This window comes from Melanaphis sacchari, unplaced genomic scaffold, assembly GCF_002803265.2.
Source record: "Melanaphis sacchari strain LSU unplaced genomic scaffold, SCAv2.0 Contig91_pilon_pilon, whole genome shotgun sequence".
In the NCBI taxonomy this organism is placed as follows: Eukaryota; Metazoa; Arthropoda; class Insecta; order Hemiptera; family Aphididae; genus Melanaphis; species Melanaphis sacchari.
This window is the reverse complement of record NW_020271649.1, coordinates 1508631-1521094: the sequence shown is the minus strand read 5'-3', so window position 1 is coordinate 1521094 and position 12464 is coordinate 1508631. Positions and strand designations below refer to the sequence as shown.

General features: G+C 22.3%; 1 protein-coding gene across 1 annotated transcript; it reads right to left on the bottom strand.

The window, feature by feature from the left end:
- Positions 1 to 5472: 5472 nt before the first annotated feature.
- LOC112602896 (copine-8-like) lies at positions 5473 to 10812 on the bottom strand. The gene is made up of 8 exons (XM_025351246.1): positions 10673 to 10812; positions 9200 to 9485; positions 8916 to 9128; positions 8627 to 8836; positions 8408 to 8540; positions 6485 to 6715; positions 6224 to 6402; positions 5473 to 5853 (listed from the first exon to the last, which is right to left on the bottom strand). The coding sequence occupies exons 1-8, from the start codon at positions 10735 to 10737 to the stop codon at positions 5527 to 5529; spliced, it is 1644 nt and encodes a 547-aa protein (XP_025207031.1). The 5' UTR covers positions 10738 to 10812; the 3' UTR covers positions 5473 to 5526.
- Positions 10813 to 12464: the final 1652 nt, after the last annotated feature.

Genomic DNA, 12464 nt, shown 5'->3' with positions numbered 1-12464 from the left:
ATTTAAAATGAGTACTTTATTTTGTCTTTCTAATATTATGAATTATTATATGCATAATAAGATACCTATTTAATTCTAAACACATATGTAGGTAAACTAATGTATTCTTATAACATTATATGACACCTACCTCGCATGTTTTACACTAACCCGAAAGTGTATCTATAGGTATTTTTAACTGTGTAATATAATGTAGATATAGGTATCTACATATACCATACACGTTAATACATTATTTTAATACTAACGGTATATAGAATGTAGATATTGTTCAATTCATCTTGGTATACGATTTAATTAATATAATAATAACTCTAAAATAATATTCTTCAAATCATTGCGCTACCTTTTTTTATATAATTATACTCATTTTGTACCTATCTACCTTATATTTTACGTATAGCATACTGCATTTATTTTATATTACACGGTTATAAAAATATTTATAGAAAAATAATTATTTATTTTTATAGATCTATCAACCAACCATAATTATTATATTAAGTTTATAGTAATAGTATATTATAGTACCTAGGTAGATAAATGTATATTTTTATCTACCAACAGTACCAACATAGTATTTTAAGCTCCAGATCATTTATGACTATAAAATCTGGATAAAATTATTATAATTACCTAATAATAAATAAACATGTACATTTTGTAAAATATATTATATATTTAAGTTAATTTAATTTAATTTAGGAAATTCTACTGGGTACAGTTCTAATAACCAGAACACGAACCTAGATTTTGTATATTGTAAATTATATAAAAACCAAAGAAAAATAAATTTTTGTGTATCTTAAAAACTTTGTTTTATATCAAAATAAATCAGATTTATCTTCAAAAACAGCAATAAAGTGTAAGATAAAATTCGAACAAATAAATAGTATATTTCAATTGCATAATTATTCTCAAATCAAGAATAGTATAAATATTTAACCAACTAATTTTATTGAATTTTTGCTCGTGTAATTTCACATGATTATCTTTACTGCAATTAACTTTTCTTTTTTTTAACTTGAACTTAATATTATATCTAAACAGTTTATATTCTTAATTTTAGATTATGAGCGGAGCAATAAAATGTAAGGGTTTTACAAAAATCAAAAAAAAACTTAAATTTTTACTCAAAACCAGTTCTTGATTTTGTTGAAACCCAAAAATATAATAGGTAATAAATAGAGCACGAATTTTTATGCACTAAAAAGTATCGAAATATGCCATATAATATGTAGTACAAATTATAAAAATATGCAACAAATATGCAAGAATTTTTTTTTATTCATATAAAATTTATAAATTAAACAACTTACGATAATTAATTACTTAAATAAACTAAGTATATAAAAAATTTTCGTTTTAATATGCAATATACTTCAAATTTTGTAAAAATATACAGAAATTTACAAATAAAATTTCACCATTAAATTCAAATTGTTATGATTCATGAAGATAACTGACAAAAATCCAAAAAAGTAAAAGGGAAAAAAATATGCAATTATTGCATAGAAATCTAGGCTCTAGTAATAAACATTTGAAATTTTAACAGAATATTCATATTAACTTTTACTAGATATGAAATAATTTTCAAAATATTTTGACACTTTTTATGCTGATCATAACGTAAGTATTTTAAATGTTCAACTTTGTTTAGTGTTTTATTCAATTTATGTATGATACCTAGTTTCGTTTTGAAATAAAAAAATTGACAATTATAGAAGGTTCCTCATATTATGTCATTACTCAATACTTATTACTCATTAGTAGAGAGCGGATTTTTAGGTTTTTAAATATTTTTATTGGTTTTATGCAGCTTTATGAGAGTGAAAAATGTAGACGATTTATCCATCACAGAGTTCGTAGGAAAAATTTATTTAGTATATTAAAGCATATTTTGGACTTAAGAGAATATTTAGCCTATTTTTCATGTTTTAGAATATATTATATTATTGTTCATAAAAAATCATAAATTAATTTATCGATTTGTGATATTTTCCAGCAACAATTTTTTCTAGGAAAAAAAATTATTTTATGTTAGAATGATAAAAATAAAAATCATTCAATTATCTACTTGTTTGTAATCAAATTGGTAATATTGGTCATTCTGTTACACTTAATCCATGATTGTACTTACGGTCCTATAATAACGTGATAAGAATGATTTCTAATAATAAATCTATTTTATTTTTACTTTTATATTGTTTATTATTTTAACTTTAATGTCTGACGATTTAGTTAAATTTGTAATATTCATTTTTATTTTTTAAAATGCCGAAAATTAACAAAAGTTTGAAATATTCATATACCTATGAACTGTTTTGTATTTTTCTTAATTAAATATTTTATATGTTATCAAAAAGAAATGGTACATAAGTTATTGTTTTTATTGAATTATTTTGGAAAAAAACAAATCATATTATCTGCATATTTACAAGTTTAAGGAATATTTAGAAAATATTTTAGGATTTTTTTAGAACATATTAGCATCATATTTTAAGCTTTTAAGAACCTAAAAATCCGCTCTTTACTCATTAGTAATGCATAAGCTAATTATTATAAAAATATTGAAAATACGTAGATATAATATTACTTTGTAAGTGTTTAAATTTAAAATTTTCATGAATTTCATCCAAATCTACAAATTATTTTGTACTTAAAAATGAATAAAATTTTTAATTTTTTTTAACTAAGACTTGAAAATCTAACAGTACCTAATTGGTTTCACATAATGATTTTTACTGAAAAAATCCAAAACTGTATGATTTTATTTTGTACAATTTTAGTTATTGTACTGTACTTCAAAAATATTCGCGGGAATATGAAACACAATGACATTTTAAAAAATATTAAGATTAAGCTATTGCCTATTGACTATTTATAATACGACTATATAATTATACAATCCTATACTATTCTACCTTTTTTCGACAGTAAGTAGTACCTATTAGTAGTAAGTACGTGTTGATTCAAAAGTTACCTAATAACAATGATATTATATACATGATATGAATATATTGTACCTACCTACACTTTAATAGGTATAAATAATATACCTAATATTAATAATAAAATAAATACAATGTTTTCGGCAAAAATTAATTTAACTTGCGTATTACTAATAGCAAAATAAATATATTATAAAATATTCTTACTAATATAGGTTAGCAGTTGACAGATGATCTCCCTTAAGAATAGTTTTCATACACAAGTAATAATATTTTTAAATTTATTATTTAAAAAAAATTAACCACATTCATTAGTGATATTCTTAGACTCTTAGTTCTTATTGAAGTACATTCAAAATTCACTGTACAACAGAGTGGTACCAACTTGCACAATATTATTTTAGTAGTTAGGAAAAGCAAGGAATGTATTATTTTATAAAGGTGTTTATTTTAAATATTTTTTTGTAAACACTTCATGGGATATGATTTAATAGAACTGCAAAAAGGTCTGAAACTTTAAAGTATTAAAAATCAAGGATTTCTACACATATTATACATCAGAATATATATAATATAATAGTTTATTCAGGGGTTAAAGTGAAGAGACGCGGGAAAACTCCCCATACCTTTAATAGTGATTAAAAAGCATTCACTTTAACAAATTATTCATAAGACACACCAGAATGCTCAGATTATAACAAAACATCAGTCAATATAATTCAGAATTCCGTTGAAATTAAATCTTGGTTTGTTTTTTTTTTCATCAATTATTACTTTAATCAAATGTATTTGATACAAAAGATGGACTATCTATTGTCTAATATTTGTGTAAAAATAATTTATTTTATTAATTATTGTAAATGGCTATACTGTGATTAATAGGAATTTGAAATGCCAATAACAATTATATTATGTAAAATTGAGCATATGTAATCTTTATGTGTAGGTAAAGCGTGAATGTGATTTTCTAAGCATGCTCACCCTCACCATGTGTAGAATTCAAATTTTTTCTTCTAGAATTTAAAGCACTAAAAACACTATATTTATATGATATAAATATTTTTTTTGTCTAGCTTATTTATTTAATTTCCTTAAAAGACAACTACTACTTACAACTTAATACTATCAGAAAAACTAATTTTCTTTTAAAATATTAAATTTTTGTAAAATATTAGCTAGGTATTCTAAAAAAAGTATTATTTGTGATCTAAATTTTTCATGAAGTGAATTATAAATTTAAACATTATTCAGTGTTAAATGTAGGATGAATGTGTTACACTATCAATGCTTATGCATCATATATTTACATAATACTATATGCATAGACATTATGCATAAAATGATATACCTATGGAACATTTAAATCTATATTGAGACATTAGTTCTCTCCTGAAGTTTTTTCCCGCTTAAAACTCTTAGTATAGTACTTTTAAATAGACATTTTTGATTTGATTTTATAGTAGTCAAAAACTAATCCATAGAAATTCATAAAAATAAATTATTTTAGTACAATTAAATAAGAAATAAATATATTTGTTTGATATTACATAATAAATAAATATTTTTAATATTTAACAAGCATTTATGAAAATGTGTAATACAATTTAATAGTATAACTAAGCCCCAATTGCAAAAATAATCAATAATTATTTTAAAGAATAGTAATACATTTTATAAAAATTTTAAACATGATCACAATTTAATTAAACTAAATATTGTATAATTAGACAAAGAATAAAAATAATTTTTATTGTTTATATATTAATATGAAATAAAAAATATAAAATCAATTATTTAAATGTTTTAAAATTATAATTACCTATATTGTACAAAATAAAATTTATAATATATTCAACATATATTATCATACAATAATAAATATTGTCTTGGCAATCTAAATAATATGCCAAAGTTAACATTTATAAAAATAATTATTAAAAATATATATTTTAGTATAAAGATTGCCAATATTAGAGGAAATAAATGGACTATCAAAAACATATTATTTACTTTAAGACTGATTTTTTTTCATTATGTCTAAACTCTGTTCACAAAAAGAAAGAACCTAAGTTTTCATCAGCGGCGGCCTTATATACCAATATTTGATCCCTGTATTAGCATATTAAAAAATAATTATTTGAAAAAACATCTGGGGCTTTGTGTAACATTAACAAAATTATTAGCTTAATAAAAAGCAAAAGCTTATCACAAATTTTAACATAAAAATAATTCATTATTATATATTATCCCTATCAATATAAAAAGGTTAATTTAATAAAATACAATAAAAATATTATAAGTTATAACTTTATAAGTGTTTAAAAATAAATTCAATTATTAAGTAGGTATATTTTATATAAAAATTAAAAATGTTAGCAAGATAAAATAGTTTAAAATTTGTATAAATATAATATAAATTTAACTTTTTAATCAATATAAAAGTTCCATATTCTTTAATTATATCAAATTAATAGTATTGCGCAATTTTATTAAAAATTTTGATAAAAACAAGATACATAGCACCAATAAAAAGAAAAGAAAAAAATTGATTTAAAGCTGCTTAAATTTAATTAATTCATTGAATTTTTAAATTCTCAATCTCAGGTGTTGTGGTTTGAGATGCTCTTTTTTTAGGCACAATGCCATTTATTTTCATATAGTCCATAAATTGTTTAGGTACTTCGGCCAATACATCTTTTGCTAAATGTAAATTAGCAACACTTAGGTCAAGATTATGATATTTGTTAAATGGTACAAATTGTACAATGTCCCTTGCTGCTTTAACTCCGTTCATCTTTAGTCCTCCTTTATCAGCATCCAATTCTTCCATTGCGTCAAATTCTGCATTACCGATACCCACAATAATAATAGAAATTGGTAATGAAGATGCTTTAATAATAGCCTGAAAAATAAAGGGATAGTAATACACAAATAATATATTTTTAATAGTTTAATTATTAGATAGTTATAAATTAAAATTAAAATAATATGGACAAAGTGCAATTTATAAATATTATTACTATTTTAAAAGCATAAGCTATGTATTATTTAATATAACTACATTAAATGTTATAAAAATTTTAAATATTAATAAAAATTATTTTTAATACTAATTTCAAGATTTTATAAAAATATTGAATACGTTTATATTGTTACCATAGTAGACTTAAGTTTTATAATATCATACTTGAAAATATTGATGTTAATATTAGAGACAAATATATTATACATCATTAAAATATAAATTAAATTAACCCAACAAATAATAATACCTGAATGGTATCTGGCATGTCAGTAATAACTCCATCAGTCAATATAAGTAAAATAAAATAACCACTTCCATTTTGGTTATTTTGAGCTATTTTAGCTACATGATTGATAATAGGTGCAAAATTTGTAGGTCCATACAATTGCACTTGATTAATACAACTGCGATATGCATCTAACACACCTAAAAATAGTATAATTTAAAATTATAAATATTATAAATTTAAGAAAATTGTAAATAATTAATTTAGTTTTAGGATATTTACCTCTTACGCCAAAACAATGTGGATTTTGAGGATTCATATTGACAAAAAATTCATGTGACACTTGTCCAGAAGGAGGAATTTTAGCTCCAAAACCCAAAACAGGGAATTGTTTATCAGAATCATAGTCTTCAATTATAGATACAACACTCCATATTGCTTGTTCATAACTATTCATACTTGCGTTATTGATGAAATGTAAAGATGATGGATTTGATGGACTACCATTTGAAGCTAAAAAATAAAATAATATTGTTAACATAAATTACATTGAGTACAGCACTCTCTAGCCATGCGATAATCCAGTACATCTAGTAATACAGTTATATTTCATTTTTTAATCCATTATTTTTGTTTTAACTATAAGAAAGTCTAAGACATAATTTTAAACAAAAAATAATTATTTAACATTAATTCTGCCATTTTTATTAATCCAACATTTCTCTGGTCTGATATCTGACGGATTACCAAGAATCTACTGTACTAAATATTGGTGGCAAAGGATGGATTTTAAGATTAATAAGATACTGAAAAAAATTTAAATTAGCCATAAAAACAATATTATTAATACTCATATTTTAAACGGTACTCGTCTAATATGCTACCTACCGTTACTTGATACTTCATTGGTTTAGTATGCTACCTACCGTAAAATGATATTTACCAAAAAATGTTTACTAATTAATAACAAATTAACAACAATATTAACAACAATTTATTACTAAATAATTTATTAATATGTAAAAAAAGGATTTTCTTAAAGAGTGATAAGTTTGGCAACTTTTTTTTTTTGACATCGTAAATAAGTTATTTTTAATAAATCACCATTTGAGTCCCTTTTACGATTATTTTTTTGATATTCTTTCAACGTAACTCCACAATAACACAATCTTTTAATTTGGAACAACTACCAAGTTCTAGGAGCAAGTTTCTCTCTTGAAGATAATTAACACATGTTTCTTCATTACATATTATATGCCTGTACAAATAGTGCATTGATTTGTTAATTTTTATTTATTTTAATATAAAGGAATAAAAAGTAAAACTTGCAACAATTAGGACACATACACAACATGGACTAAAATGATATATCTAAAAGACAGTTTTTATGGGTCTTAGTAGATCAGATATCATAATGGCTATTAAGCTATAAATTTGTACAACTGTTATAATATGTTTTTCATCCTAATAACTCAAATATACTTCCCCACAATAAAATGAAATAAAATAAAAATAACTACGGTACATAGCATACTACACGCATACAAACTGTATGCCAAAAAACTTTTGGTAGATACCATTTTATGGTTGGTAGAATATTAGACAAGTACCTTTTAAACAATATCAATCCAAAAATAAACAAAGAAAAACTGAAATCTCACTTTAAAAACAAGTTAGTGATGGTTGACATTGAATATTGAGTTAATAACAATTTCTTAGTAACAAAATAAAATAAAAATTTGAAAAGTTACTCATTGCATGATAATATCCATTTTTTTTTTCAATTTCCTATGCATTCAATGATTGATAGAATAAAACAAATTTGATATTGTCTTATATTTATTTTTATACTGTATTTTGATAGGTAATGAATAAACCGCCATTATAAGCACTACCAGCTCATGAAAGAATTTCAACTAAAATTAACTAAAAATAATGAAAATAATAGAAGAAAATAAATATCATTGTAGTATTACGCTCAAATTTTTAAATATAATTAAACCAAATTTTTAATCCGTATTTTAATGGGTAGATATTGTCTACCAACTCACTCCTATATGAAGCTTCTTCACGGCAAAGTAATAACTCATTATTTTCAGGTTTTTAAATAATTCAATCAAATACAGTTAATCATGAAAAATAAGCTTCATGTCAATATCTAATTCTTTTAGAACATTTTATAAAGAAAATATTAATTTATTTTACCAGTAAAGTCAATAGCCACAGTACAAAACATCTCTGTTCCTCCTTGGACATAATCTAAAAATGAATAAGTTGATTGTATTTTTATGTATTCTACACGTATTTCACCAGAATCTTTGTAATCCTTTTTTTTTTCCTGAAAATAATTATCAATAAATTAAGCAATATACATAGAAAATTGAACAAAATAATATTGAGAATAAATAGAATATAATAACTTACTTTTTTTTTCCCATTAATGCATTTAAAAGTAGCATTAGGATTTGATAGACCTTTTAGAGTGGTATGAAATTCACCAATTAAACTATGATCACCACTTGAATTCCAATCAAAACAAATAATTTTTAAATCCCGTTCATAATCTCCATTACAAAATGATCGAACAGGAATATTAAATTTTTTCCATCGAGGATTTAACGTATCCTTAATGACCTATTCAAAAGTATTTAATAGAATATTTTATAGAACTATTAAGTTATTTATTGTCAATATACTGAAACTTTTTACTTACATCAGTTTTATAAACTAATGTATAATTTCCAGTATCCGTAAGTTTATAGATTTCCAAAAATGGATCAGATTTACCAAAAAAGTCTTTTTTTTCCAATTTAAATCCACTCATTTCTAATATCACTTCATCTCTATCCATACCCAATTCTTCTGCAGTTATAACTAAATAACTACTTTTCAAATTACCATCACGATCTGTTAGTTGTAACTTATTCTAAACACAACAAAAACAATTATATATCATGAACAGATTAGATACTTATAGTTTAGTATAGATTATCTTACACGTTTATTAGCAACAAGTTGTCCTAAAGAAATTGTTACAGTTCCAAGAAAATCATGTACTGTTAAATCTTTATCTTTTGAATCAGTATCATATATTTCAAACAACAGAGGCTGTTTTTCTTCAAATCTAAAGCTTATCAATACTTTAGAAACAAAATTTGGATCCTGATTATTTTTAACAGTTTCAGTTCGATGAAACTCAATCCATTTATTTTGGCCAAATGGTTGTATATATGTTACACACATTGGGTCAGATTTTGACAAAACATCTGTACCAGACAGACTCCTAAAAATAATACAGGTAAAATACATTTTTAAATAATAATATATATAATAATTATATTGTATAAAAGAAAAAAAATTAGTGTTTTTTGTCATACTATAGTTTTAATTGAAATTTTTATTTTAATATACTTATTATTTAATTTTAATATTAAATTATTTAAATACAATTCATAATTAAAAGTACCCCAAAGATGATTAATTGTTATTAAAAAAAAATAATTTTAAATAGTACTTTTATAATTTACAAATATATTTTTTAAACTAGCTTATTATAATTTTAATCCAAACATATGTACATAGTATATATTTTTTTTAACTATAATTATAAAAATATACAAATCATTAATTAATTTCTTTTTTACTATAAAAATGTTTTAATGTAAAATACTTATATATTAACATATGATATTATAACGTATTATAAGCTATATAATATATTCAATATTGCATATATAATTAGTGTTATCATTATGTCTTAAAAATTCAATAATTTGTACTCAGATTCAACTGGAATTCAATGCAAAATGCATTATTCTTTGGTACTCTAAAACAATGGATTTCAGGTAAATAATTTGTCTCATAAAATATTTAATTCTTTAGAGAAATTTGGATTTTTAAAATTTTCAGGTAATTTTATCAACTATTATCACATAAATTAAAATATTGTACCAACTTTTAGTATAAATAATAATATTAGTTTAATAGTTTTTAGAAACTTTTAATAGTTTGGTATTTATTTTGTTTTTGTAATATTTCAATAAAAGACCTAACCTATAAATAAAATAAAAGTTAGTTAAAATAAAGAAATGTTAAAAATTATGAAATTTAATCCATTGATTTCTAATCGCTTGAGTAGTTTAAAGTCTAGAAAAATAATGTTTATCATTTTTAAAGGCATTATTGCATTGAAAATATATTTCTAAGGAGATTTTTAGTTATTTTTTAGAATATTTTTTGAAAAAATGTAGAGACTTTAAATTCAAGTCCTAACCATAATTATTAAAGTATATTTAACAATGTTATTGTCATTAGATATTTATTTAAAAATTAAATTAAATATATTATATAATTACAATATTATTTGACTATTAGCACAAGTTTGACAGAAAAAAACACAGTTGAATTTAACTAGTTTAACAAAATATTCTTATTAGGAAAGTATTATTATTCTAAAATTACTGCATTTACCTGCATGCCAAAGATAACTCAATGTCAGCAGACGGAGAAACGGCTGATCCTGGAGTAAATGCCATTATATAGTTTTGATTTAGAATTTTTAATTAATTAAAACAATTTGTAAATTATAGATAACTATTACAACTATTATTTATTCATAAGCGTACACAAAATCAAATATGAAAATATTATGAATATTGAATTGTTAATTTTTATCCATCAAAAATTAAACGTCACCGCATCAGTCAATATTATACTTAGCATACTAACAAATAACAATAAATAAATGAGTAGATATTTACTATTTAATAAAAATTAAATATAAAATATTTATTTTATAGACTCATAGACAGTATCATTAATATCATATATACAAATGTATGAACTACAGTAATAGAACAAATTCAGTTATTTAATAATACTCATAATATAGGTAGTCTACGGAGTACAAACAATAAAATTAGCGTCCAGTAAGTAATGAACTAATGAGTAATGACTAACTAACGAGTAATGGCTGACGAGTGAAGACTGAAGAGTGTTACACTGTTACGAGTCCAGTAATTATTAATAATTACTAATTAGTCCAATAATTAATTTATAATCAATAGTACAAACTTAGATACGAGTACACGAAACCTACAGCTATCAGTTGCGTTGTTATCACAAGACACGAACACAAACATTAAATGGTCAAGGTTGATATCAATTCATCTTGGTAATAACGCAGAATAAAATTCTGTGGTAATAGCACGGATATCGATACTGCACGTAATAGTAACAATATATTTAATATTTAATTTGTAAACCTCAAAATTCAAATCACAACAAGATTTTAAATAAACTTATCTACAACTTTAAGAGTGCTCAGTGCGCAGTGCGCACTGCATAGTGCATAGCACGCATAGACTTCTACAAGAATTAAGTACTTATTTAAGTATTTTTTAGCAGAGTGACTGGATACCATAAACAGCAAAAAGTATAAATTAAGATAAATGATTGGTGAATTAAGATGAATCACAATTTTTCGACAGAATAAAATAATTTCTGATTTTTCTATGCACAAAAACTACAATTAATATATTTTAAGTATATTTAAGATCATAATTATTTAGAAATATTATTAGTTATCAATTTAAAATTAAAAAAAAATAATGTTAATCTTTTATTATCTATATCAGTGAAATATAATTTGCATTTAATAGTGCAAATAAAGTATTTTTTTTTGCAACTATATAATTTTACTATTTATTAATTTTTAGTTGTCTTTTAATATTTTGTCTCTTGTCTTAAGTCAAGACTAAGAGTTATAACAAGTGCCATGCTGTCATTTAATACCATTCACCATTTACATATGGAACACAATTGATTAAAAATAACAAAAATTAAACATATTTAAAAAAATCCCCTAATAAAAATAATTAAATAAGTAATATTACTTAATTTATGCTTTTTTAAATTCTTTTATTTTTTTCAAAAAATAAAATGTTATATGGTATACATATATAATGTAAAGGAAAAAAGTTTTTATAACTGGAAATTCATTGTGTATGTAAAAATGTAGACCTTTACAAACTTTTCTTTAGTCATCCTTAATTGTGTTATTACTTTAATAAAAAAAAAATTGATGACACTGTAATAAATTCTTAAAATATACATAAATAGGGTATAGGAATTAAATATAATTTTAATAATTTACTCGTAGTTAGAAATAATAAAAATTAAGACATATATTAAGTTACTTTGAATTTACATTCATATATTTTTAATAGATAATCCTGAATAGCTAATTTAAATCAATTTTACA

Coding starts and splice junctions, on each gene's coding strand:
- LOC112602896 (XM_025351246.1), bottom strand. CDS start 10,737: ATGGCATTTACTCCAGGATCAGCCGTTTCTCCGTCTGCTGACATTGAG. Junction 9,486..10,672: donor GAGTTATCTTTGGCATGCAG/GTAAATGCAGTA, acceptor TATTATTTTTAG/GAGTCTGTCTGGTACAGATG. Junction 6,403..6,484: donor ACATTGTTTTGGCGTAAGAG/GTAAATATCCTA, acceptor TACTATTTTTAG/GTGTGTTAGATGCATATCGC.